Genomic DNA, 25,088 nt, shown 5'->3' with positions numbered 1-25,088 from the left:
ATGATAATATTGTTTAACTTATAGATTTGCTCTCAATCTGCTCCTCCATAAAATCCTAAGCATCTTGAACCCAAATGTCCTGTATACCCCTGTATACCAGGAAGATGTTATACTGGGAGTCTCTAATGTGCCCTGTGGCATAGTCTAGAAAATCCCAATAGTTGGGAAAAGGGAGGCTTCGAAGTGTATTGTAGAATCTGCCATTCTGAAGCCCGTACTGATTATTTTCTGTGTTATACATGCCCAGAAGTTAAGAATAAGAAGATGAGGAGGCAATTAAGGGTATCATATTGGGACTGTTTCAAATCTAATAAGGTCTACCCTGAAACAACAATCACGATGATGTTCATCCATTCCAACTTATCGACCAACTAACTCCATATCCATGTAATCCGCCAACGTTTAATCCTTTATAGTCAGACCATTCGCAGCTTTCTTTACTGGTAATTTCTCCAGTATCCAATTCCCATTCTCTTCAACGGCCACTCCGCCGCGGTGTGCAGCTCGCATTATCTTCTCACTAGCTCGAGTTCTATGTCCTGTCTGACAATCCCATACCCAACCTTCCTTAAGCCACATCCAGGTCAGATATGCCCGCAACTCCTTGTCATGTGGCAGAACTGATTTCCACTCCGGAACAAAGTCCGCCTTAGCTGCACCGGACCCTTTCCAATCTTTGGCTAGGCCTCGAAGTTCGTCTCGGCAGAAGATTCGCCAGCTATCCAGAGAATAAGCCCCCACCCCTGGTAGATGTGCGGCCTCCCAGGCCACACGCGGGTCTGCATCATCAATGCACTCTCGTGGTCGGATATCTCGTCCATCTAATTTGTAGGGGTAGTGGAGTTTGCGATATCTTTCACCTTTTTTCGGTGGGCGACACATCCAGGTCTGTGCTAGACTAATACACTTCCTCGTCCGCTGGTTCTGAAATCCAAGAGAACGTATCATATCCACAAGGTCACATACGTCCGCTGTAGCCATTGCTTCGACAGTAGGGAATCGCTCAAAGACCTTGAACAAGACGGGAAGAGCAACTCCTCCTCGAGTTCTGTTTAGAAATATAGTAGCGATAAGCAGGCGGAACGGATCGTGTGCAAGCTGCTCTTGGACCAGTCCGAAAGAGTCGGCATCAATCGGAGGAAAGGGTATGCACGATTCAGGATCCACAAGCGGCTGGGGGAAGTAGGGCGATACTTTGGCGGGTCTGACAAGTGATGGTTTTGCAGGTTCGATGCGAGATTTAACCGGAGACGCGCCATTGGCTGGAGTCCTAGGAGACTCCGTGGAGCTGTCCACGATGTGATCTCTTGGGAGTATTATACGTGGTATGCGATGGGGCAAGGAGGGGTCGTTATCAATAGAACTGGTATCATCGGGTATATCGCTCAAATCAGAGTTAGACAAAAGAATGTCGGGCGACAACTCCAAACTTTCCAACATAAGGAGCATCTCTTCAGGTATCGAATGCTTTGATAACTTTGTCGTACTCCTAGGAGCACATGATCCCCCTTTCTTATTCTGCCTTGATGATTTCCTAAAATATTTCGACCTCACCTCAACGCAGGCGGTCAATCCTTGCGAATCATCGGGATTTAAAAATCCATATCCCAAAAAGGGTCATCCATGGACACTGTCTTGTGCACAAACGAATTCTTTTCTGCTGGGTGTTTCTGTGCCTGTTGGTCACCTTTTCGGGAAAGCTGGCCAATCTCAGACTGTTGAAGCCTTATTCTTTCCTTCCGGGAATGACGCTTTCTATCCTTCTTTTCGCGCTTCTTCTTCTTCTTCCTTTCGCAACTTTCGGCGATGTTTGGTATTTTACTTGGCAATTTGGCATTCTTCGAAAGTGAACTCGGGAGGTCCGCAGTAGAAGAGACGCTGCGCTCCTTAGGCGAGTCGTTCCGCGAAGTACGCTCCTGGGATACTTGAAGATTTCTCTCGTTGCTATTGACATCCTTATTAGGAGTGGAATTATGATATCCAGGCCTTGGCAGCGATAGCTTCTTGCTAGAGATGGTCCGTTCATTGCCCCTCTGCCCTGAAAGGGTAGTTGGTGTTATGGGAGTAACAGGTTCAATGACCGCTCTTCCAGGTTTTGCAATCTCGTGGTGACCACGACGGGAGGTAGGCGTGCGTTGGAGATCGGACTGGGGACCTGATGCCTTTCCCAAAACTTGGATGTCTGCGGAGGGGGACTTAGAGATCGCAACCGCGGAATCGTCGCTATCAATATTTATGACTTCTCGCACGTCTTGTTTGCTAGGGACCATTGAAATGTCAGGTCTCTTCGTCTTCTTTGCCTTGGCCTTTTCCCTTGCTTGATCAATACTAGTCCTTTTTCTCTTCCGGTCTTTCTTCGACTTCCTTCGTGACCCATGTTCACCCACGTTCTTATCATCGATCTCATCACCGAACTCCGATCCTTCCTTGTCAGCGTCGGCAACCATGCAAACTTCGAGATACGTCTTCTTGATCCACTTTGTGAGTACACCCAGGGTGCCTTCATCCATGCCAGAGATAGAAGCCTCCCGTCGCACATCACTTATGAACCTGCGCCGTGCGGACCGTTTCACTGGATACGCGCCTTCGCGCATAAAAGGATGACCAAGAAGGAACTTAACAAGACGGTCATGTTCCTCCTCCGAAACAGACGCAAAAACGTGTTTCTCCTCTGAGACTTCCTCAAGCTCCTCATCATCGCAGGCATCGACATCAATCACAGCAGGAGCCCGAGTAGCAGGTTTGACCTCTTCCTCCGGAACATGAAGCCCTCGTTTCTCAAGTTCCTCGTGTTTAATCCTAACGATAGAATCGGCAGGATTCTTCCGTTTGACCACTTTTCTCCCACTCTGTTTATCATAAAACCGCTCGGCTTTCTCCGAAACCAGCATCTCCTCATCCTCCTCTTCGTCATCTTCGTCATCTGAGCTCTCAATCTTCTGGATAACCCTATGCGCCACAGGCTTCTTCCTAGCCACCTTACTCTGAAAATAAGGGGACGCCTTATGTCCCGAGCTGCCAAGGCCAGAATCCCTCGACATGCTAACCCTCTTCTCACAGGTCCCATCCATCATCTTAGCGCCGGAGTACTCGTCAAAGCTTTTCTCAAAACTAGTCTGATCGGAGAGAATTTCATCAACCGTTCGTCGGAAGTAATCCTCATCGAAGGATTCATAGGAATCGAGATCGAAGGCGGGGGGAGAGACGACGACAGAGACAGGCTTGGGACGATCCATATTCTTGGACTCATCGGAGGTCTTTTCCCATTCCGCTGGAGGAGCGATGTCCCTTTGGGGTTGTTGGATAGAGAACAGGGAGAAGACTCGCTTGATTAAGCTATTCATCCGGTCGAGTGGTGGTAGGACGATGCAATAAAGTCGGGCATATTCAGGATCGAGAAAAGGGGCAACGTAGGTCAGATGGCTAACACAATCGTTGTGGTGTTAGTGGGGGTCGCTTTCGGTGAATGGTATCGTGGGTGTATTCACTATTTGAGGGGAGGATTGTGTGTATGGCTGTCATAGTCCAATGCTGTAAACCCTGGCTGCTATGCGTGAGCTAGAGCTCCACCATGATCCCGGGCCGAGAGATGGAGGTGGATTGGCGGGGAACACACAAATGACTTTATTTGTAGGATCCGTGAAGTAAAATGTTTTGTAGACTGGTAATTGAGTGTGTGTAAGTCAATAGTCTAGTCCGTTACTTCCCTATTTAAGAAGATCTGGATGAATGGAGCGTCGCCGATAGGAAATGTGTGAACGCGAAACGCGGTGGACGCGCACGGACCAATTAGATATTAATAACCTTAAAAGTGGTCGCAGGGGCTAAGTTCAACTTGTTCACGTCCTCACCGAGTAATCGTTTGGTAACCATCTGGGCTTATTTGTTCAATTGCCATTAGTCAAATTGCTGTATACCGGCTTTGATTTATATTATAGCCCCTCTTGTACCCTATACTAATATAGCCGGAGTATGTGTTATTTTCACGATCATTTACGATATCTGTCTGCAAGGAATTATAGACGGTCACATCAGCGAAGAAGTGGCCAGCCTAGGACCGGTGGAGAGTCGGCGCCGTCTCAAGCGTATCCATAAGATATCTCTTAGTATATGTATTTGCAATTGAGGAACCTTTTATCTATATCTTCAAGCGTCTCCTAAAGTTCCCATATAGACAGTGTCGAGGCTTGAAATATGTTCAAGGATCAATCTATCATTGTATCCGTGGTGGCAGATAGCCCGTAGGCCGCATAGCTTGTAGCTAGAGATTAGTCCTCAGACCGCGAAACCGCCAGAGTCAAGCTGCCTAGGCTCCCCAGCGGCATCGAATGTTCCGTTCGGTAATACCCGGATTGCCTGCGCAGTGCTGTCCACTGGAGCAACCCAGGTCACATTGTGGCCAAGGGATTTCATGAAAGCAACCGTCTCATTGTTGTAGGAATACTCGAACTTGACCTGATTGGGGATTAATTGATCGTGGAGACGTGGTTTAGCCAAAGCCTCGGCTGCCGACAAGCCCTCATCGACAGCATAGATGATATTCTGTATAGTTGCTGTAATGATTCGACTCCCCCCAGCCGAACCCGCAACAAAGAAAACGGATCCATTCTGATGTGTCACTATAGTTGGAGTAATAGACGACAGAGGTCGCTTTCCCGGTCGGATGAAGTTCGCTTCGGATGGGACGTATCCAAAGGCGTTGGATGAGCCAGGTGTTGAGAAATCTGCATAGTATCAGCAGGTAAATTCCAGTCTGCAGAAGAGACCGTCTGGGTGATCACGAACCATCCATTTCATTGTTCATAATCATTCCTGTCTCTGGCACCATAACTTTACTACCGAAAAGCAAGTTGATGGTTGTGATGGCCGAAATAGTAAGTCCAGTATGATCAATAGCAGCGATATGCGACGTTCCAGGGCTAGCCCGGTTAGTACTACTGAATAATGAGGATTAGCGAGTATTGGCTTACGTGTCAAGGCTTTCAAGGCCTTTAGGATCATAAGCAGACACGTTCTGTGTGTGCAAGTCGGAGATCTTCCCACGAATCTCATCAATAGTCGACTGTTTCAGCATATCTTTCTGGTACTCATCCAATCCTTCAAGGAATAACGGATCGCCCAGTTCGGTTCTCTTAATGTCGAGTTAGTTAGATGTAGGGGGCAATATAAAGAGAATCTGCCTACCAATCCATATCCAAAACGTATAGCTTCATCCAGACGATGCGTGCTAAGATTCACGTTGCCGGGTGCCATGAAGCTGTCATAAGTATCCAAAACTTTTAAAATGTTCAAGGCGACAGTGCCGCTGGAGGGGGCGGTTGTTCCAGTAATTTTGTACCCTCGGTAGTCAATTTGCGAGGTGTTTCGGATAATAACAGTGTAGTTACGCAAATCTTCCAGTGTCATTGTGCCGTTCGCAGCTCGTAGCGCCTGTATCATGGTTTCCGCAATTGGGCCTGTATAAAAAGCATCCGGGCCGTTGTTGGCAATTGTCTCTAGCGTATCTGCGTAGCGTTTACGGGTGATGGTATCTCCAAGACCGAGGCGAGTTCCATTAGGAGCAAAGTCGATAGCCCATGTCGGATCTTTAGACAAGAAGTCTTCCCCATCTCCGACGGCCGAGTTCATATAACGAACGAGATCACGACCCACCGGAAACCCTTGACGGGCCGTCTGGATGGCAGGCTGCATGACGGTTGACCATGGAAGAGAACCATACTTCTTGTGAAGGTATTCCAGGCCACGTACTTCACCAGGAACACCACTTGGTACACATTAGTCGTCTGTTCCTCGTCTTGATTGAATAAGTGCCCGTTACCTTGCTAAACCTCCAGAGGTGGATCCGTCGGTGTTGTTCTTGAACATATCTTCGAACGCAGCTGCAGGCGCGGTTTCGCGGAAATCGATAAATTCGTACGAACCGTTAGGAGCCCTCACCAACATAAACCCTCCTCCAGCGATTCCACTGTGGTACATTCCTGGTATCCTTTTGTCAGTTCACGTGTCTTCTGCGCTACTTTGGTGCATCTTACCAACAACTCCTACACAGAATATCGTCGCAACTAACTGCATTGTAACTCAGCCAGGTTAATCTAACTAGGAGCCTAAGCCACCACCATTACTTACAGCATCGGCAGCATTCCCACCTATCTTCAACATTTCTGTTCCATGACGACTGCAAATAGCACTTTCGCTGGCCACTGCCCCGAGCTTGCCCTCCTCGACATCTTCGATTTTATTGGCGCTTCGCGGATCATAGTGGGTTGACAGCTCCAGTGGTGAAGAGAGCACATCCGGTAGATGTATCAATGCCAGTACTAGTATGAAGCTGAGGGATATCGTATTCCGTAAGAGACGAAACATGGTTGAGGCTCTTTCCGTCTTGTCACTCGGCCAGCCAGTGGTTGATTCGGCGCCCTAAAGGTCGCAAGTGGTTAAAAATGGCTGCCAAAGTCACCAACGAGTTACCACTACTACTAAAAGAATACAAATAATGCCCAGAGATGGCGCAATGTCAAGGCATGAGAACGAGCAGCTTATATCGTACCTGTTTCTCCACATCTCGGCACAATGTGTCTCGGACCTCTGGTCCAACCAATTCACTCGGTTTGGTTAAACTCATTCCGGCTTATTGAGTTAGAATGTGGGGTCTGCATTTGTGACACCGGTGAGTAGATAAGAAGACAAGAGCAGAATATGGCAGAATTGTAAGCCAAGAAAAAGGATTCAATGATTTAGAGAGGTGGTACAAAGAGTACATGATACGATGGAAACAAGAGATAAGGAGACTCCAACTGACAAGGCCCAGCAAAGAGCCAGCTGCAATCTAAGCATAACAGCGCTGCCGTATCTCCGCACATGAACAGATAAGCGCGGGTACATGGCGGAGTCATCTGATCGCCTGCCGGATTAGGCAGGGATAATCCATGGTCCAACGGGTCGGTATCAGCTCGATATCTCGTGGGTTTTGGGTCAACCCGCAAGGGGTTAAGCTATTACATAATAGCTATCAGCCACATCTCCGCATTTGACGCTTCCATCGCTGATCCTGTTATCAAGTGTCAGTTTCTTCGTCTTTGTTTGGTTTGTTTTCCAATTTTCTTTCTTGTTGCCCTCCGTCTTGTTCAACGTGACCACTCGTCAAGGTCTACCGCTTGCCTTGTCCATGCAACAGTCTCTTCCCATTCAGCTGGGATGTCCTTAAGTGGCTGCAACACTGTCGATACGAGCCGGCGTCCCCAGTCTCTAACAAACCATCTGTCAGAGAGAAGATGCATCCCGACACCATAGTGAAGAAATAATATACGGGCCATCCAATCGCCCTCTTTGAGGAGGTCCACATAAGCATCGCTGATCCTAATAGGCAATGCAATCACTCCCCCCTCGCGTCCTCCCAATGGTCGCTTAACTGCTTCATTCAAGAACTCCCAAATATCCTGATTTACTTCTCTGCGCGATTCATCAACATTGTCAATCATTCCTCGTATACGAGCTAGGGAATTCAACAGGGAACTTGAATGATGTCAGTAATGGCCACGTCATATTTATGTATAGCAACATGTCAGCAACACCACATACCTTCGTAATTGGATAAGTTTCGGGTCTTGTTGTCTGGAGCAAGGTTAATCTTCGAGTATACAAGGTCCAGCAGTGGAGCGTAAGGTACTTACTCTTTTGAAAGCTCTTCTTCTGAATCCTCGTCATCTTTGTATCGTAACCATCCCGCTAGTTCGCCTGGATGCTCCATCCTACCGAGTTGGTGGAAAAAGAAGGCGCATCCAGCAAGCAGTCGACGGATTTCCAAGACCTGTGCCAGAGGGTCGAATGGCTGGTCGTCTTGGGAAACGCAAGGGTAGGCGTACGAGCATAACATGATGAGGATGGAGCAAATGAAAGCTGGTCCAGAATACTCAACAGAGAATTCAGCCAACACGCGGCTCATGGCAGAGCAGGAGCGATTCTGATACTTCAGAGCGCACTCTACCCATTGGCGGTTATCGCCCGTCTCTTTCGAGGCCAGATGTAGGGCAGAAAATGCCAGCAGGGCATCCAAGCAGAATGGATAAGATGTCGCTAGTCCTGGGACGGCGGACTGGAAATGATTGGTATCTAACTTCCCTGGGTACAGGGTGATGTACGTTTCTGTCAGATAGAGATGGAAGAGCCTCATTTCCAGCATTCTTGTGGATAAAGACAGCTCGTTCGAGCTATACATTGACTCAACTTCATCCTGCGGCGTAGAAGGGTTCAGACTATCGGCCTCATTGGAAGAGGCTGGATATTTGCATTGCAGTTTTCGTTTTTGGCACAAACCGCACTTTGGGAGCTCTTCATCGCACTAGAACTTGTCAACGACCGTGTAGAAAATAAATTGTCCGAAAGATACAATGGAAATAATCAAGCCAAAGAAACTTATGCAGTGATGGAACGAAAATAAGATGGGAAATCATGCAGTAACGAACCTTGACATGGCGTCGTTTACATTGCAGACAGCCCTTTCGGGACTTTGTATGACTGCGACGCGAGGGCATTCAGGGCAAAGAACCTTGAAATCACCGTGACGCGGAAAGCTATAACGGCTCCGTTTACCTAAGTAGTAGTTCAGGAGGGGCGAGAAGCCTGCTTCAACACTAAAGTAGGTATTCTCACAGAAGAAAGCGAGACAATTGCTGTCGCACAGATAGCAGGCAATAACAATTTACAAGAATTTCGACAAAATAGTAAAGCCCCTTAAACTGTATGCAATATGCAGGGCTTGCCACCTACATCTCTGTCTCATAGAACCGGATAAGCTGCTGTTCGTAGAATCACGGGGGGCTATTCGGAGGGAAAAGTTCCCGTCATGTGGCGACCCTTATTGGTCGGGGTAATTATAGCATGGCCTCAGGCTGACACCATGCTTTACCCAACAAGGTTAAAGTTGCGCATGCTGGGCGGCAGCGTTGAACAGCCCGAGTCATCCTGCATCCCTTGGGTGATCAAACTAGTGAGCTTAGTTAGCTGGGGCTCACCCAACTAAATCCTCAGTACACTACTTTTGCTTATATCCTGTGTACCTGCCCTGTTATATATAGTACCAATCTAGCACACTGATCTGCGTTGTCTCAGATAAACCATGTCCAAGGCGGAAACTACGACAGTTCAAGCTCCTTTTCTATACAAGGCAGCATATCGATTGGCTATAGACTATTCGCCTTGTCTCAACTAAAGGGCTTGCTTAAACTAGGTGGCAAGTCCTCCTCACGGCGGCCCCAGTCACTTTCTGTGTCCCCCAGAGTCAACTCTAGCGTCATCCCCTGAGTGAAGAAGTCATGGCTTAGCCAACTCTTTGTATAAGGGCTTCCATTAAGCGTTGCACTCTGTATGTAAATATTTTTATAGGTATTGTCAAAGTTAACGTTCCGAATCGTAGCAGTCTTGTTTGTCGTTGGGTGCGTGACGTGAACCGCCTCGAAAAACGGAGGAATAATAAGGTAGACATCTTGCCCAGGGTTTGGGAAGAGACCCATCATGGAGAACACAGTGAATGCACCCATGGCTCCTGAGTCATCATTTCCTGGCAAGCCGCTGTTCGAGGTGTTGAATAAAGATGGAATGTAGCTATGCGCTCGGCGGGCGGAGAGCGCGGGTCTCCCGGCATAGTGATATTGGTATACCGTTAGAAAAACGGGTTCATTACCCATATCTGCTAAGCCAGAAGTATGAAAGAAATCTAGTCGGGAGACGAATGTTTCTGGGCCACCGAGAAGGTCTATCAGAGCCGCCATGTCATGGGGAACGTAGCTATGCCTGTTAGCTTTCGCAATATGAGCTGGGAAGGGGCCTGTACAATTGGTATTCCCATACGCTGGACTCGAAAGTCTCAGATGGATTGCTTGTTAGGGAACACCATGAAGCAAGAGCACTGCAGGCAATTGGATCTTGATATCCCCATGTTCCATTTAGATGCTTGGGTTGGAAGAAGCCGACGAAACCAGTATCAGTGCCATTGATCAAAGAAGTTTGGTCTGCTTTGTATAGGTTCTGCCAATTACCAGCTCTGGATCGGTACTTAGTGAAGTCTTCCTTCTGGAGTCCCTTGGCAACTGTCGATAAACAGAAATCGTTATATGAGTATTCCAGGGTTCGTGAGATACTCCGGGAATTAGTGCCAAAACCCAGGTAATCAAAGTCCAGGTAAGGTATATAGTTGAGTCGTTTCCAGCTTTGCAAGCCTCCTCTTCCCTCATACGACCATTCCAAGGGCTCATTCTCAGCGTCATTGACCATGGCCCTGTACGCTAGGTCCCAGTCGATCCCAGTGAGATTTTTCACATACGCATCGGTTAGCACGACGTCGGCATTTGATCCACCCTGTGTCCACCCTTTGCAGAGGCTCATGCGGCAGTCTGGCAACCACCCTTCGTGCTTGTACGTGTCGAGGAGACTGCGTACCATCCTCGATTGTGCCTCTGGGTCAACAATTGTGAGGAATGGATGCTGTGCCCTGAAGGAATCCCAGATACTGGAGGACGTCAGTTCCAGTCATTAAGCCGAGAATCAGCTATACGTACCAGTAGAAAGAATCGAAGTAGGGCTCGTTGCTTTCCCAGAGTGGGTTCTCACTTGTCAAATCTTGTGGATCAAGCATTGTGCGGTAGACACCACTCCAGAAGCTGGTTTGTAAATCTTCACTGGCGCCACCGGGTTGTATAGAAATTGGGCTAAGCTTTTCTCTCCAAGCACTCTCTGCACGACGTTGAATATCTTCGAAATCCTCTAGTGGGTGCGGGATTTCACGTTGGGCATTCTCACAAGCTCTATCTGTGCTGATATAGCTAACGCCGACTCGCACACTCACTGATCCATTACTAGGTCTTTCGAGCCTGACAAAACCTCCGGCTTCGAGATAAAAGTTATTGAACCCTCGAGTAACGTAGAGTTCTTTAGGCTCCGTTCCTCCCCGATTGTTGACCCAGACCCCATTATCGCGTATGGATGCGCCGATGAAATCAGCACAGAAATAAGATACGTAAGAGCCCGCGCCAAAGCTGGGAAGGAATGTACCATTGCCTTTGATGCGTCCAGTCTGGTCATCTACACTTATCGATGCGTTTTGTCGACTCTTCCATAGGTCCGTCAAGTCTACCAAGATCAAAGGACTAAGTTCTGAACCATTCGCTGCTGTCGCTGGAGGGAAGTTGAAGCGAAACAGAGCAGCATGTTCCGAGGTGGTCATTTCAGCATGAATCCCATTTTCAAGCGCTAGAGCGAAATACCCCGGCCGGGCGACAACCGAGTCATTCACATAATGGACTGCCCGCGCAGCGTTGGGGAAGTTGCAATTGTCAAGTACATCTTCAGAACAGTATTGAGGGAACAGAGGGAAGTTGCCTAATGATGGGTTCCCCCCTGTGCCGGCATCATGTAGAGAAGAAAAGCCGGTGACGTTGCTCCCATCCGTGGAGAAGCCTGAGGTATTTTGGCCATCAACATCTGCTACTGCCTTGGCCATACCGTAAGGAAGACTTGCTCCTGCAAATACATTGCCCCCATTATCTGACCCGATGAGAGGGTCGATGAACCGAAGTACATCTTGGTCCGCCGCTGGAGTGCGTGCTTGATGGCTTCCCAGAGCAAAGCTCGTCAGTTGAGCACATAAGATGACTATGTACTCTCGTCGCATACCGATTGCATATACTGATATTAAAGACCTCAGATATGACTAACAATAACAGCATGTCAGTAGTAGCTGAAAATCTATCGTTTGTGAAGCACACTTCCGAGGAAGGAGCGTGTAAGAAGTGGAGTAACAGTGTGACATAGCGGAGTAGCTCGAGAATAGCCAGAAGCCGATTCAATGCAATGTAACATTACTATGTGCAAACGAAGGGAATGATCGACAGAGGTTGGGGAGAATGTATTGGATGATCTGCAAGGGATGTGGCACGTGCCCGCGGGGTTGGGATATCTCTGGTATGCATGTACATACAGGCGGAGATATAGAGGTAAAAGACATACAAATGCTGTCGGGAGGTAATATTGTTTGCTCAACTACTGATAAAGTATCATAGGTTGAGCTAATATTGATCCACGCCCGTCGGACATCTCTCGGTATACCAGAGAGTTGTGTACACAGTGCTGGAGATACAGATGAATAGGAGAGGGTGATAGGCTGCATCAGTAGCTGGAGTAGATGATCAAGCTTTATAGAAAAGCTCCCTAACGTGAAGAGCAGTAATGGGTATGAATTCGACATTAAATCAATAAATATTATAACCATATCAAAGGGCACTCGCCCTTCTCTCGTGGTTTTCTAAACCAACCGTTCCAAACCACCAATATTTAATACATGAGATGGGGGTATCCAAAAGAGATTCTATCATTTTTCTTCCAAGTTTTGTATAAGGAGATGCCCACGATTTAAATCATAGTACCCTTGTTCTGCTTCTTGTCGACATTGTAGTTCTTCCAGATGGCGATGCAAGGAATGCCCAGAGCAAGCAGACAGGTTGCGGCAATCGATCCGTACATTTGGGTACGACCCCATGCGTAATTGATGGCATCACGGGTTGGACCCCCCATGTCGTACGTTATCTGAAGTGCATAACCACCCATGTAGATTTGGTTGGCCTGCGATAGCATGTCACTTGGTAGACGGGACTCAAGGGCCTCGAGCCAGGTGTTGTTGTAGATGGCTGCGGCCACGGCATAACCAATGGCACCACCCAAACTGTTGAACAGACCCAACAATGCCAGCATCATGGGCACACCTTCACGGTCAGCGGCGGCCATGACAGCCATGTCGTTACCAAGGACAATAGTACCACCACCGAATGCGATGAAAATCTGGCACATGATCACATAGCCAATATCACCACCACCCTCACCACGGAAATGAATCATCAAACCGGCACCCAGAATCATAAGCGGAAGAGCGAAAAACAGACAAGCGTACTTGAAGTGCTTGGTGAGCCTAACCCATAAACCGAAACCAACACCCCAGAAGGTGGTGCCAACATTGTAGATCTGCGCCATGTAACCTCCCATCGACAGACTGAGGTCGTAGACGACAATACAGAAATTCATGAAATATTGATCCCAGCAGTAGAAGCTAAAGAAAGAAAGAGCAGCCATACCGCAGGCTCCTAAAACGGTGCGCTTCCTGAGCAACTCGTAGCTTACGAAATGGGCACGAGCAAACCACTTCTCCCAGGCGGCGAAAACAAAGAGGAGACAAAATCCGACAACAATTTCGGCGATGAAAGCCGCGGATTTGTATTGGGCCCGACCGTAGGTTGCCAAGCTGAATGGCAGCAGCAGAAGGATCCAAGCAGCCATCAAAATGAGTGCACCAACGACTGAAGTTGCATAAAGTCAGCAAGCAAGCAGAGAACCGGGATATTTCGTAGCATACCATCAAATTCATGGAAGTAATATACGATAGATTGCACAAGATTCCGGCCACTGGGCTCCCGTTTGAAAACGCCCGTCTTGATGGCTTTGCGCTCGTAGTATTTGAAAACTATAGCAAGGGGGCAGAGAGTAACTGGAACCACGATAGCGAACACACCGTAACCCCAGCGCCAACCGGTGTGGTTGACAAAAGATTGGCCAGCCAAAGGAGCTGTGAAGGCAGTGCAGATGAAAGGCGTGCTGACAAAAGCAATAGCGAAGGCTCTGTTCCTCAGGCCAGAAGTATCGGCAATGAAAACATCCAGAATGTAGTAAACAGAGTTATACCCAACCCAAAAGAGAACGTTACCGGCGGCGAAGGAATCGGGTCCGTTGCATGCAGCAAGGATGATCAGGCCGAGTGTGTAGACTCCGATGAAGACGAGCAACCCTTCTGCACGTCCCCAGAGGTTAAGCATCCTAGCAATAGGCAGCTTCAGGACACCCCCGATGATGCTATACAGGATATTGGACGTAGCAACTTGCGGTGCTTGCTGAAAATCGGCATAAGCGGCTAACATAACGGTGCTGCTGAGAGCTGACTGAAGTGCCATCATAAAGAAACACACCCAAATCCTGTGATTCATCATACGTGATTAGACGTGAAATCCGACAAATAATTAACAAATCAAGCGAAATACTCACCAGCCGTAGGTGAAACGGACTGCCTTCTTACTCCAGACAAGGGCAGCGGCTTCGGCTTTCTGCTGACCGAGATGAGCGTCTCGCGTGACCTGATTAGGATGTTCTTGGGCCTCCTTCTCGTTGCGCGCTTCAAGACTCAGCCGGGAACTGTCAGTCTCAACAGCAAGGATCTGGTCTCCGGATGCTTCCGCGGCATTCTTCGGTCTATGAGCTTCGGTATCCCCGTTGTCTGCAGCTGGTGTAGCACCAGAGAATTTCTCCAAGAAACCCATATTTGATTGAACGGGTCACGTCAAAGGGTGATCCCTTTATCGCTCCCTTCTCTTCTGATCTCCGAGTGTGAAGCTCACACTTCCTGTTTGAGACCTCGATGGCGTGGTCTTTCCCAACTGAAAATAGCCAAAGGGTGGGAGCTTGGGTTCCCAAGGTGACAAGGAGGGAGAGATAAGATCTATAAAAGAGAGAAGAAGGAAAGGGATCCGCGCGAGGAAATCAACCGCAATATATCCACCAGCAACGGCGAATGGGCCGGACCATAGAAAATCATGCGAAACACAATTTTCCTTTCCCGCACAAGACGCGCTGCTTCAGCGTGGAGCCCAAGCGATGTTCGTTGAGTGGTGGAAGTGGTTGTATCGGACCAATCATGGTCTGGCGGGGACTGTAACCATGGAGCCACAATGCGACTGGTCGGATCAGATAACATTTTGGGATCTGATTATGGAACTACCCTTTTAGTCTCATCCGATACCGACCGATACGCCTGCTTCGGAGCTGAAAAGTGCCTGAGCGGAAATTATACCCACTCATTGGTGGTGCTAATTTGGGGAAGAAAAGAAAAGGAAAAACAAAATCAGAAAATTACCTCGACAGGGCGAGGATCCGCTGTTTGCCCTTGCAGGTTTCATTTCCGGTTCTATTCCGGTCTAGGAGCGATTTACCCGTCAGTATCCATGGCCAACAACACTACCCTGCCTACTGTGCATGCAATTCGAGATTAAATCTCTGAAGGTACACAGTAGAGTGTTATTACTTGCCCTCCCACTTTGTTTTGGTCGAAAAACGCTCCACGGTCTCTGGTGCAATGTGACATATGATCGAATACGGGCATCGCGCTCACACGAAAACTTCCGGTGTGGATATCCTCATCCCCACCGGTGCACAGTAGTTCCTCCACAACGAGCTTAGTACGTTCTCTCCCACGCGATGCCAAGGTGCGAACACCGGCTGTAAGGTCAAAGGAGAAGCAACACGTCCAACCGCAGGAGAGAAATTTAGCCCGTAAGCTGACGGGATCGATTGAGTGGGATCGTTCCAGCGTATGAAACGTCTTATATTAAAGTCAAGACATGGCCCGAGCAGAGAACAGGCAAGCATCGTAGCTAAGAGTTATAGTGCATACAGGTACAGTACATGACTGATCTTGGGCCGTAGATTATCATCCCACTTTCCTGGCGAGTTAGTATTTGGGCTAGTGCGTGTGCGTGAGAGTAGTGTTGGTCAGAGGTCTTCCCAAACAGCAATATGATATTTAACTTTTGAAACTTATTTGACTTCTACCTTTTCCACTAGATCGGGCGAAGATAAACATGGGTGACCGTCGACATGACCACGTTGAGAACCCCCTCATGCTAAACAAATCGGGAAAAGAAAACCTGATGCAAGGAAGTTATAGCTTTTCACTAATCATTACTTATCTTCGTACTCATCTGACCAACGAATCCTTTAGGTCGCATTTGAAGGTTTGAGCGCGTACGAAAGTAAACTCTTGTCATGAACACTGTCAGTCATGCCATACATCATTGGGAATTCAGTCAAGAAATTTCCCACTAAACATTCCCCACTTAGTGCACAGTTGGTTCCCACATCGGTAACACCGTCAGGCCTGCAAAATTTTTTCGCGGTGTTGACGTCTTCGACTGTGAAAAGTTCATTGTTCGCCGCCGCCAGACATTTGTCCCATGGTAGATAAGATTTTCCTTTGTGATCAAATCAATCAGATAATCTAATCTGATGTCCAACAACAACTGGAACTCTGAAAGTCTGATATAATAGTCTTTCATCCCGAACCCTTTCTTTTTTTTTTCAATCCCAATCAAACAAGATAAGCCTTTTTTTTTAATTTACCTGTATGGTAGTGTCTAAAAATCAAGCAAAATTCCTCTCGGTCTTGCCGTTGCCAAGACACTGTTGGTAGAGCAAGTGCGAACCGTCAGATTCTGCCATCCATCCTCCACGCTAACACAAGCCGCCAGAACGATGAATTAAAAGAAATGGGGAACAAAGAAAAAAAAATTTATCGTTAGCCTGGGGCAACTACATACAAAGAAAGACAGCGAAACGGCGTTTTAGTGTAGGCTACCGTGGAAACCCTTATTAACCACTCTGTCTAGACCGTTTAGGCTGGGTTAGTGCTGCGCACCGTACCAGATTTTGCAACCGGAGGGACCGGCCGCCACAAGACAGCCTCGAGAAATATCGGGCGAGTCTGTAGTTCATCTTTCCTTGTAAGCTATCCCCAATGAGGATGACAGGCTACTACAGTTCGCCACGGGATTTTCAATAGTTGCCGCTATGGAATGGTTCGAGTAAATCTAGACGAAGCCCTCAGATTCGACCCCACAATCCCAACATACAATGAGGCAGAGAAAAAGAAAAGCACAGGGAAGGGGGCAGGGAAGGGCGACCTTAGTCTGGGTCATTATTTGTTACATAATGATTATTGAATCAATCCAGTAATGACAAGGAAGAACCTTTAATTCACCCACGTCGCAGGAAGAAGGAAAAGTTAACTCAAAAAATAATGAAACAGCGGAAGATGAAGATCAATGATCAAAAGCAAATAGGTTAGTTTAGTACTGCTTACCGCTAATCTTTCTCATGATATTAATAAGTGAAACAGGATCGATTAGTGCATGTTTCTCCTGTACACTGCAGTAGTGGCTGCGGCAGTCCACATCATCTGTCGATCATGATTCTTTTCATTTAATTAGTGCAATCTATCCGCAGCCAATGGCTCATCTGAAAGCTTGACTGACGCATGCTGGGGTATAGAAAAAGGGGGTACGTAACCATATACTCCGTACAGGTACTCGCAAGCTCCAGGGGCTCCAGGAGTTGTATCCGCTCTTTGATGACTCTATGCTTTTGGTCTGTCCTTCTAGTCTTAATCAATGAGTTCCTATGTATATGAAATCATTATTGTCTCTCTACTCCGTATACTGCCACGTAAAACCATTGTCAATAGTTACAAAGAAGGTGTAATCAGTACTCTCCTCTCTCGGTCTGTCCGAACACTCAAGACATGCAAAGGAGCTATATCCCCGTGTAGCGTGTCACAGCGAATTAGTGCAGCCTTAGAGGGAAAATGGCATAAATAGCATCTGACCTTGGTCACGGAATGGGTATTCGTGTTACAGTAGTAAGTCTTGAGGAGAAATCAGGAATTTTTATTGATCAGCTGGGTCCTGTATACCTTGTGCTCGAGGGCGCAGAACAAGGTATAATATTACATCAGTATATCACGACACAGACTCCTCCAAGTCTATCTCTATACTTACTAGTATCCGATGACGAGGTGCTACAACTAGAGAGGTAATTCCAGAACTTGGTCGTCCCGCTTGACAGGAAGAATGAATCCCTAAGCCCTATAGACATTAGGACCCCTGGTTCAAGTTCTCGTTTCTAACGCAAAGTTTTCCACTGGACTTATCCATTTTCTAGGGCATACTAGTAGTATCATTCATTCAAGATCTATCAAACTTTTTTATTAAGCTTCTGAGTCGCTTTGTTAAACACGCCACTGATGCGAATCCTGCACGCTAATCTGATCGCCATTATCATATGGGACCACATCCATGATGCCGTAGAAAAAAAAGAGAACTGAAAATATTCATAAGCAGTCATTCATTATAGTCCCAAACGCCTTGATATCACACCGCTGAAGAAGTAGCAATAGCTTCTCCAGTCTCTGTAGTTTCGATTTCAGAGGTTCCTTTCTGAACATCTCCTTGCCCATCGTCCTGTTCCTGTTCCAGTTCCTGTACCTGCTCCCGAGCACGCTCTTCCTGCTCTTGTTTTTCTTCCTCCTCCTCCCAACTGTCAACAACCTCAGTTGCGGCCTGTGGGGTTCGCAACTGTTTCCCGGCGCCTACTCCTGACCGAAGAACGAGTTTTTCCTTCTTGGGAGCGCCCCATGTGCTCCCATCATCTCCAGCGAGAGCTGCAAACATCGAGCCAGACCGGGCAGGCGTGCCTGGATTCGGGGTCGTGCTTCGTGTGCTGGCATTGCTTCGTCGTGAAGCAGCAACCTGAGCCCATCCACCCTCGTTGGCGCCGTTTGCCTGGGCCTTAACGGCTTCCCGTTGGGCCTTTGCTTCCGCCGCTGCAAGGCGTTGGGCTTCACGTTCTTTCTGTCTCTGGCGTTCGCGCAGCTTAACACATTCACTCACACTCATGCCGCCGATTCCGATCGCTGTTCCATTGCCCATCCCAAGAAGAGGAGGGTTCCACACTGTAGGTTTCAAAACAAACACGTGTCGGTGAGGTTCGGGGTCAAAGCTCTCGCTCGCGAAGCCCCAGTCAGTTGCGAGGGAATGAACGAACGCCCGCAAAGATGACTTTGCCGGTTGAAACCGTACAGAACGTTGTGTTGGATTGGCCGCTAAAGAGTGAAGGGTAGATTCGTATGATTGGAGGGTAGACAAAGGAGCGGAGGACGATAGCTGGATATACATGTCCAGGGTTTCAGAGGAGTAGGGAAGGTTCGTGGCTGTCAAATTCTGAGCAACGGTTGTTGACGGGTTAATGTCAACTCCCAACGCAGACGCCAGCGAACGGTTCCGCTCGAGCCGCGCGCATTCATCATCACACGTCAATGGAGTCGCAGCAGGCAGTCTTTGTGGCTGCTGCAATTGTCCCTTTGATGCTACAGCCTTCGCTGCATTGCAGCGACGCTCCTGACGGAGTCGTCCGCAACCACATGTTACCGTGATCATGGAGGAACAGGGAGTTTTCTCCGGGCATGGATAAGGCGCGTGGCAGGGCTCCGTGCATGGATGACCGCACATAGTCTTAGTCTTTCCACATGGCTGTTGGCAAGGCTTCAAAGTATCTTCGCAATCGCCTGGGCGATGGCAGTTCTTCTGGCACGTATGAGAGCCACACTTAAGCGTTGCGCCACAGATACGACCGCATCGCGCATCTGCCAGCCAACAGGGCACGTTCTTCAACATTTGTTTTCCACACAAACACATCTTCTCGGTTAAATAGGGGCATTTGGGACACTCCTCTTCATCCGTGTGACAATTGTGTGGTGTCTGGGGATGACCGCACGATTTCGGGCGTTCGCACGGGGCAGAGCATGGCGGCGGCTGGGTCCCACAAGGCAAAGGCGGATACAATATAGATCGACCACAATTACACGAGATCTCCTCGAAGATGGCCTCTCTACAAGTGTTGCAGGGTCCTTTATGACAGAGTTCGGGGCATGTATGCCGCCCACATTTCAGCATGCGGCCACACACCCGAGTGCAAATATGTTCGGCCTCCACATCTTCATCACTTGGGCGAAGATGAGACTTGAGCTTTCGCCGCAGAGCCTGGCGCTCAACCGCCTTCTGTTCACCGGGACAACACCGCTCAGCACACGCATGGCGACCACAATGCAAGCCAGCCTTGCAGACACGGAAACACTGAGGGTGCACAAGAGTACCTTGGTGGCAAATGGACATAAAAGAGTTGCGTCCGCAACGGCACGGCACGGGGACTCTGCGGAAACAAGGCCCACAAGAACCAGTGTGACAGACCTTGTCGCATGAATGTCCACATGGTAAAATTTTTCCACAAGCCTCCAAGCAGTTTGGAATCGGGTCCTCACAAGAGTTTCGGGGAGTATATCCGGGGATTTCGGTCAATGGCGTTTTACCACAAGGGCAATGAAGCACGACATCTGGTGACCTTGGACAGTGGGCAGGGTGTATATCCTGTGGATGACAACCCTTCTCGCAGAAGTGAACGCCACAATCGAAGGGGCGATTGCATTGGTCTCCGCAACTAAAACAACCAGTCCAATCCTCAACGTGACTCTTCTCACCATCCTCATCGTGCAGCATCTGACTGTCCATTTCCTCGTCCTTGGAACTACACATCATCTCTGTCTGTACTTTTCCACAGTAGCAGCGAGCCTCTATCCTCTCCTCGCAATCACCACAGAGACCCTCGTGGCATGGTCGAGGGCAAGTATGTTCGCCGCACGGCAGAAGATCCCCACAGGTTTCCCCGCAGCTCCATCCATTTTCATAATCGGTATCCTGACAACGCTTGGTGGACGAATTTCTACCGCAAAAGCAATCCTGAGTGGGGCCCATAGCTGTACATGGTGCGCAGGGCCCAGCATGACAAGTCGCATCGCACGGATGCGGACAGCCTTTACGCTGTCGTGCACAGGTCTGCCCGCATGAATGTGGTGGAAGACCGGGAAGCGACCGCGGGTCAACTTCTTTTTCACACCAGCAAGTGTAGCTTGATGGAAACACTTCTTGAGGAAGGTTACAGCCAGGACAGCGCCAGGCTCGAGGTGTAGTCGGGTCTCCTTCTCCTTGGCGACGGGCAGCGTCCTGCGCAGCAGCACCTTCGTTCTTCGACCATTTCTTGACACAACTTAAATGGAATACCGTCCAACATAACCCACAGTTCCAGACACGCGATCTCCTCCCCAGCTCTCCGGTGCAAATAGGACACTCATAAAGGTTGTGGGCAATATCCTCGTGAATGCGAGTGGCGATGTCGGCCGCAACTGATTTTGTCGTGACTTTGGGCGGCGGAGGCGGGGTATTCTTAGCTTTAGGCTTCTTCTTTGTGGGCGCAGAAGTAGTCGAGGGAGTGGGCTCGTTGGGGGCATGTTCTGGCTGTGTTCCTGGCACAAATGCAGGCGCATCGGCCCTCAATCCTGGATCATTCGTATCCACTGCTGTATCAGCCTGTTCTTCCTCCGGCGCCTGTTCTGATTTCGTTAAACGTCCTTCGAACCGTCTGCCCGTACTGGTTGTCCCTCGGTCTCCGCCTCGTTGTCTCTGTCGACGACTAGTGCCCTCCGAGGGTGCGCCGCCACCCCGACCTCCCCCTCTTCCCCTCCGTGGCCCTCTGCGAGAGCGTGGTGCATCGGCGGGAGGATCTAACGGTGAATTCTGGGTAGATTGAGCTTGTGATGGCTGCTGAGTAGACGGTTGTGCATCCTGAGATCGTTCTGTGGTTTGGGTCTGAGGGCGTCGGTGATTGCGATTGCCACGGCCTCGGCCTCCTCCACGTCTCGATGGCCTCGGTCGAGATGCGCTTCCTTCTGCAACGGGTGCAGGCACGTCGGACATAGTCTCGGTGATCGATAGCCGGTTACAAACTTCGACCCGCCCGCTCATGCACTGCGATAAAGAACTATTTGAAGCGGGTAAACGTGATATGACAGATGGTCGAGGACGCTCCCTTTAATATGAGTGAGGGTGTGCCTGAAGATAACGAAGGAATAAAATAGGGCCTGTTCCCCCGGAGGCGACGAGGATTAAATCAAAAAGAAGGCGATCGAAAGATCGACGGGGCAATTGTTCCTTAGAATTTCAGATTTGAGTGGCGGAAGCTCTGTTGCGGCTCTAGCCGTTGGTTGGCTTCAAGCCTCCAATCATATGCAGTAGAAAATGTACAGTCTTCATGAGTCATGTGGCTAGGCCGCCATTCGGATTAGTAGCGGTTCCTGCCAAGCGCACGGTTGTCGATTGTGAGTAATCGTGACTCAGTCTGACCGCTCTCTTTCGGAAGTCCCTATGAGTGATCATCTCCATGCTGAAATCCATTAACGTGATAAAGACCGGTCAGAAACGTAAGCAATTCTTAGAGTAAGTCCGTTGCAGACCCTAAAATCATTAAATTATTCTTCGTCTTGACCAGAATTCGTGTAGCACCTCCAGATGAGATACAAAATTCAAGTACGGAGTACAATGTTTATATATATATATATATATTTTTAAATGAGACAAAAAGGTGTTTAGAGCCAAACATCATCACACTCCCATGACTAAGTACATAGATAGAGACAGGAAGTGCTTTGGCTGCTAGAGGACGGAGCCAAAACCTATTAAAGTGACATCGCTATGCAAATGAAAACAAAACACGAACAATCTTATCAGCCGTCAAACCTAGCCTTCCTCATGATTACATAAAAAGGACAATCTCTCCCCGGTCATTTCTCTTGATGCGCAATGTGCGCCAAAGATCTTTCTCGTCTTCACCTCTTTGCTCATGGTCTGCACGGCTGCGCCCTTGCTCACGACCCCGTTCATCATCAAATTCGTCGGTGAAGTCACGATGGAAGCGCTTCAAGACCTTGTTCACAGAGAATCCTCGCTGGCTTTCGGGACCCTTGGTTACCAATGACAAGAAGTGAGCAGCCATCTGTCGCTGTAGGTCACTAGGAATGTTCGGCTGCCCATAGACCACGACCTGGCGGCCGTCATCCCCGCGAGGGGACTCGGTGCGGGAACCGTTAGCGTATTCGATTTGTTTGAGACGCTGAGATGGCCGACCATCCATCTGAGCGCTACTCTTGCGCTTAGACTTGTGCGAATCAGGTGCCACACGGTTAGACTTTTTAGGTCGTGCGTCACCATCATCTGATGAACCACGCTTGCTTTCCGCAGGGCCTCCAAACATGGAAGAGACAAGGCGTTCGGCACGGTTCTTCATCGAGATGCCCAAGCCGGCATCAGAGCCATCCTTGTCGTCACGGCGAGTACGCTTAATGGGAGATGAAGGGTCCTGATAACGCCGGCGAGGATGATCGGCGTGGTCATTCTCATCTTCTAGGGAGGGGGACCGAAGCATCCGGCTCAAACCACCTGTTAGCCCCGAATGATTCAGCATGGGCGTGCCTGGGTGGTTCACGACGCTAGATGGTGCTTCCATCATAGGAGTATCGACGTCTTCAATTTCCTGGTCTTCATTGTGGCGCTTCCGCTTCTTCTCACTGGTAACGGCGCCCGCCTCAGTCTTGCGCGAACGGTCCTTCTTCTTCTTCGGGGCCGGGGTCATGAACTCCATGGAAGCGTTCGCGGCTGTACTTGGGTACACCGATGGCGGGATAGGACCAGAGCCGTAAGAATAGCCATTTTCCTCGTATGGCAGATCATACCGCTTATCCTCATCCTCGCCGCCGGTTTCGTAGTTGGTTAACGCCTTGCTGGCTTCAAAGACAGAAGGAGCGTGATCAACCATTTGCATCTGCTCTCTGGGCTGATTGAGGGAGACTTTAGATGCGTTCGGCGTCTTCTCAGCAACTAGGAAGTCGAATACATTGACCTGTTTAGAATCATCTCTCTGAGGAGTCCCCGAAGTAATTGGAGGAGTAGGGGCAGTGGGTAGCGTGGATATGTTCTCCTTGGACTTGTCGGATTCAGGAGCGTCCTCGACGTAGGGTGCTCGGTGACCATTGGTAGTAGGCTTGGAGTTCTGCTTAGGATCGTTCTTGCCTTTTTGATTCCGTTGATTCTTCGTCTGTTTCGGCTTATATAGAGCGCCCTCGTACTTCTGAGCCTCGGTCATGCATGACTTAAGACAAATTAGCATCCACTAATCAATGATAGTAGGCCTTTGAATAGGTAATATTTATCAAGAAGTCCTTCGCTCTTGACGTCTACCCAATACCACTGAGACAAGCTGTAAAGCAAAGCCGCTAAGTGATCGCACTGCGAACCAATACTGCGCCCAAGCCCGCGAGGCCGATCGCGTAGCCTCGGACTAATAGGTAGGGCACGTAGGAAAAGAAAAACATATCCATACCGTATGTGATCTATAACTAGTTCCCTGGAAATGGACCATGCAATCAATGCAGGTAAAGGTTGCGCCGCGACATTGGTTGCGATGAGGATCGAGCTTCTTCTTGGTGAGAATATCACCGCAAGCCTAAATTTCCGAGGCAAAGGTCAGCCATCACCATACATTTAAGGTTCACTCATAGCATTTAGACGTCAGAGAACGAATAAGAGTTTCGTCCAACTCACCTCGCATGAGAACGACACCATTTTGAGCCCCGCTATACAACCCACTTATGAGATGACAGCACAGTTACTGGTGGGTACTATAACCCAAGCAACAAAGTGAAAGTGTATAAAAAAAGGACTTGGCAAGCACACTGTCTAGCGCTGTGAGGTCAGGCACAAGAATCAGTTACGCGATCAGCTATTTGCGACTGATAAAGAGATTGTCGCGCGGAATCGCAAGATGAGCCTAAAGCAAAATGACCGGGTACCCCTTCGTTGTCAAGATAACAACACGAAGAATGCAAACTATTTCCAATAGGAACAGACACAATAGAGAGGAATAGAGATCGCACAGCGCTATGATCAAAGAAACAACGCCTGAAAAGTTGGACACTCTGCTGCCTTTCCTTCTGTTGATCTTTGTCTGTGTTTCTCTTTATCTTTTTTGGCGCGCTCATTTAAAAAAAAAAAAAAAAAAAAAAAAAAAAGGAAAGCTTCCAAACACTGAGTGGCGCTAATCCTAGTTTAGTAATGTAAATGGGTCAATCCGTGGTGCCTCGGAAACCAGGCATATACATCTCCACGATAGGACAACAACGATATCAATACCGAGTGGTGATAGAGAGGAACAATAAAGAAGATGAAAGCTTAAGAAGATTTCAAAATTCAGCGGTGTATATACACCACACCAGTTCTAGGGGGCTATTTGTACTTTTGCTTATGCACAGTGCTTCGGATTGGCCTGAATACGATCCTACGATTAGACATATATTGCGGTCAGGGAGAGCCAGGATTCCCACGCACCATAATACGATGATCTGTTGATCGCGGCTTCAAAAAAGGGTGTGTGGCGCCTGTACATCTAGCAATCAGCGTGGACTTGTCAGGAGACTCGCTCTGATTCCAATATGGAGGCTGACGAGCCATTCAGCGCCCAGTATTGCCTTTCAGCTTGCCAGTTAGCGTAGCGCTTCTGGAGGGGCT

The 25,088-nt window shown here is 48.6% G+C and overlaps 7 protein-coding genes across 7 annotated transcripts; all 7 read right to left on the bottom strand.

The window, feature by feature from the left end:
- Window positions 1-402: 402 nt before the first annotated feature.
- BDV38DRAFT_291868 (putative pre-mRNA splicing factor) lies at window positions 403-3,686 on the bottom strand (the record flags this gene model as incomplete). Its single annotated transcript, XM_032061853.1, has 3 exons — window positions 1,751-3,686; window positions 967-1,040; window positions 403-888 (listed from the first exon to the last, which is right to left on the bottom strand). The coding sequence occupies exons 1-3, from the start codon at window positions 3,342-3,344 to the stop codon at window positions 403-405; spliced, it is 2,154 nt and encodes a 717-aa protein (XP_031914887.1). The 5' UTR covers window positions 3,345-3,686.
- Window positions 3,687-4,275: 589 nt separating this feature from the next.
- Window positions 4,276-6,363, bottom strand: BDV38DRAFT_281755 (gamma-glutamyltransferase; the record flags this gene model as incomplete). The annotated part of the gene is made up of 7 exons (XM_032059626.1): window positions 4,276-4,724; window positions 4,786-4,919; window positions 4,971-5,131; window positions 5,185-5,764; window positions 5,819-5,978; window positions 6,033-6,066; window positions 6,127-6,363. The coding sequence occupies 7 exons, from the start codon at window positions 6,361-6,363 to the stop codon at window positions 4,276-4,278; spliced, it is 1,755 nt and encodes a 584-aa protein (XP_031914886.1).
- Window positions 6,364-6,873: 510 nt separating this feature from the next.
- Window positions 6,874-8,686, bottom strand: BDV38DRAFT_60887 (uncharacterized protein). The gene is made up of 4 exons (XM_032063632.1): window positions 8,463-8,686; window positions 7,671-8,338; window positions 7,579-7,611; window positions 6,874-7,512 (listed from the first exon to the last, which is right to left on the bottom strand). The coding sequence occupies exons 1-4, from the start codon at window positions 8,529-8,531 to the stop codon at window positions 7,125-7,127; spliced, it is 1,158 nt and encodes a 385-aa protein (XP_031914885.1). The 5' UTR covers window positions 8,532-8,686; the 3' UTR covers window positions 6,874-7,124.
- Window positions 8,687-9,200: 514 nt separating this feature from the next.
- BDV38DRAFT_270354 (GH92 family glycosyl hydrolase) lies at window positions 9,201-11,803 on the bottom strand (the record flags this gene model as incomplete). The annotated part of the gene is made up of 4 exons (XM_032057136.1): window positions 9,201-9,783; window positions 9,830-10,504; window positions 10,554-11,646; window positions 11,794-11,803. 4 exons carry the CDS (start codon window positions 11,801-11,803, stop codon window positions 9,201-9,203), a joined length of 2,361 nt encoding a protein of 786 aa, XP_031914884.1.
- Window positions 11,804-12,227: 424 nt separating this feature from the next.
- Window positions 12,228-14,440, bottom strand: sit2 (putative siderochrome-iron transporter). The gene is made up of 3 exons (XM_032063631.1): window positions 14,080-14,440; window positions 13,397-14,010; window positions 12,228-13,340 (listed from the first exon to the last, which is right to left on the bottom strand). The coding sequence occupies exons 1-3, from the start codon at window positions 14,349-14,351 to the stop codon at window positions 12,403-12,405; spliced, it is 1,824 nt and encodes a 607-aa protein (XP_031914883.1). The 5' UTR covers window positions 14,352-14,440; the 3' UTR covers window positions 12,228-12,402.
- Window positions 14,441-17,528: 3,088 nt separating this feature from the next.
- BDV38DRAFT_243954 (putative NF-X1 finger transcription factor) lies at window positions 17,529-21,983 on the bottom strand. The gene has a single exon (XM_032054259.1). The coding sequence runs from the start codon at window positions 21,492-21,494 to the stop codon at window positions 18,012-18,014; it is 3,483 nt and encodes a 1,160-aa protein (XP_031914882.1). The 5' UTR covers window positions 21,495-21,983; the 3' UTR covers window positions 17,529-18,011.
- A 131-nt stretch (window positions 21,984-22,114) lies between these two features.
- BDV38DRAFT_60823 (uncharacterized protein) lies at window positions 22,115-24,568 on the bottom strand. The gene is made up of 3 exons (XM_032063630.1): window positions 24,126-24,568; window positions 23,905-24,027; window positions 22,115-23,673 (listed from the first exon to the last, which is right to left on the bottom strand). The coding sequence occupies exons 1-3, from the start codon at window positions 24,144-24,146 to the stop codon at window positions 22,282-22,284; spliced, it is 1,536 nt and encodes a 511-aa protein (XP_031914881.1). The 5' UTR covers window positions 24,147-24,568; the 3' UTR covers window positions 22,115-22,281.
- Between the last annotated feature and the right edge of the window lie 520 nt (window positions 24,569-25,088).

Source organism: Aspergillus pseudotamarii (genome assembly GCF_009193445.1).
Source record: "Aspergillus pseudotamarii strain CBS 117625 unplaced genomic scaffold BDV38scaffold_19, whole genome shotgun sequence".
NCBI classification, from domain to species: domain Eukaryota; kingdom Fungi; phylum Ascomycota; class Eurotiomycetes; order Eurotiales; family Aspergillaceae; genus Aspergillus; species Aspergillus pseudotamarii.
Note: the sequence above shows the minus strand (reverse complement) of the source record. Positions and strands in the feature narration are given on the sequence as shown.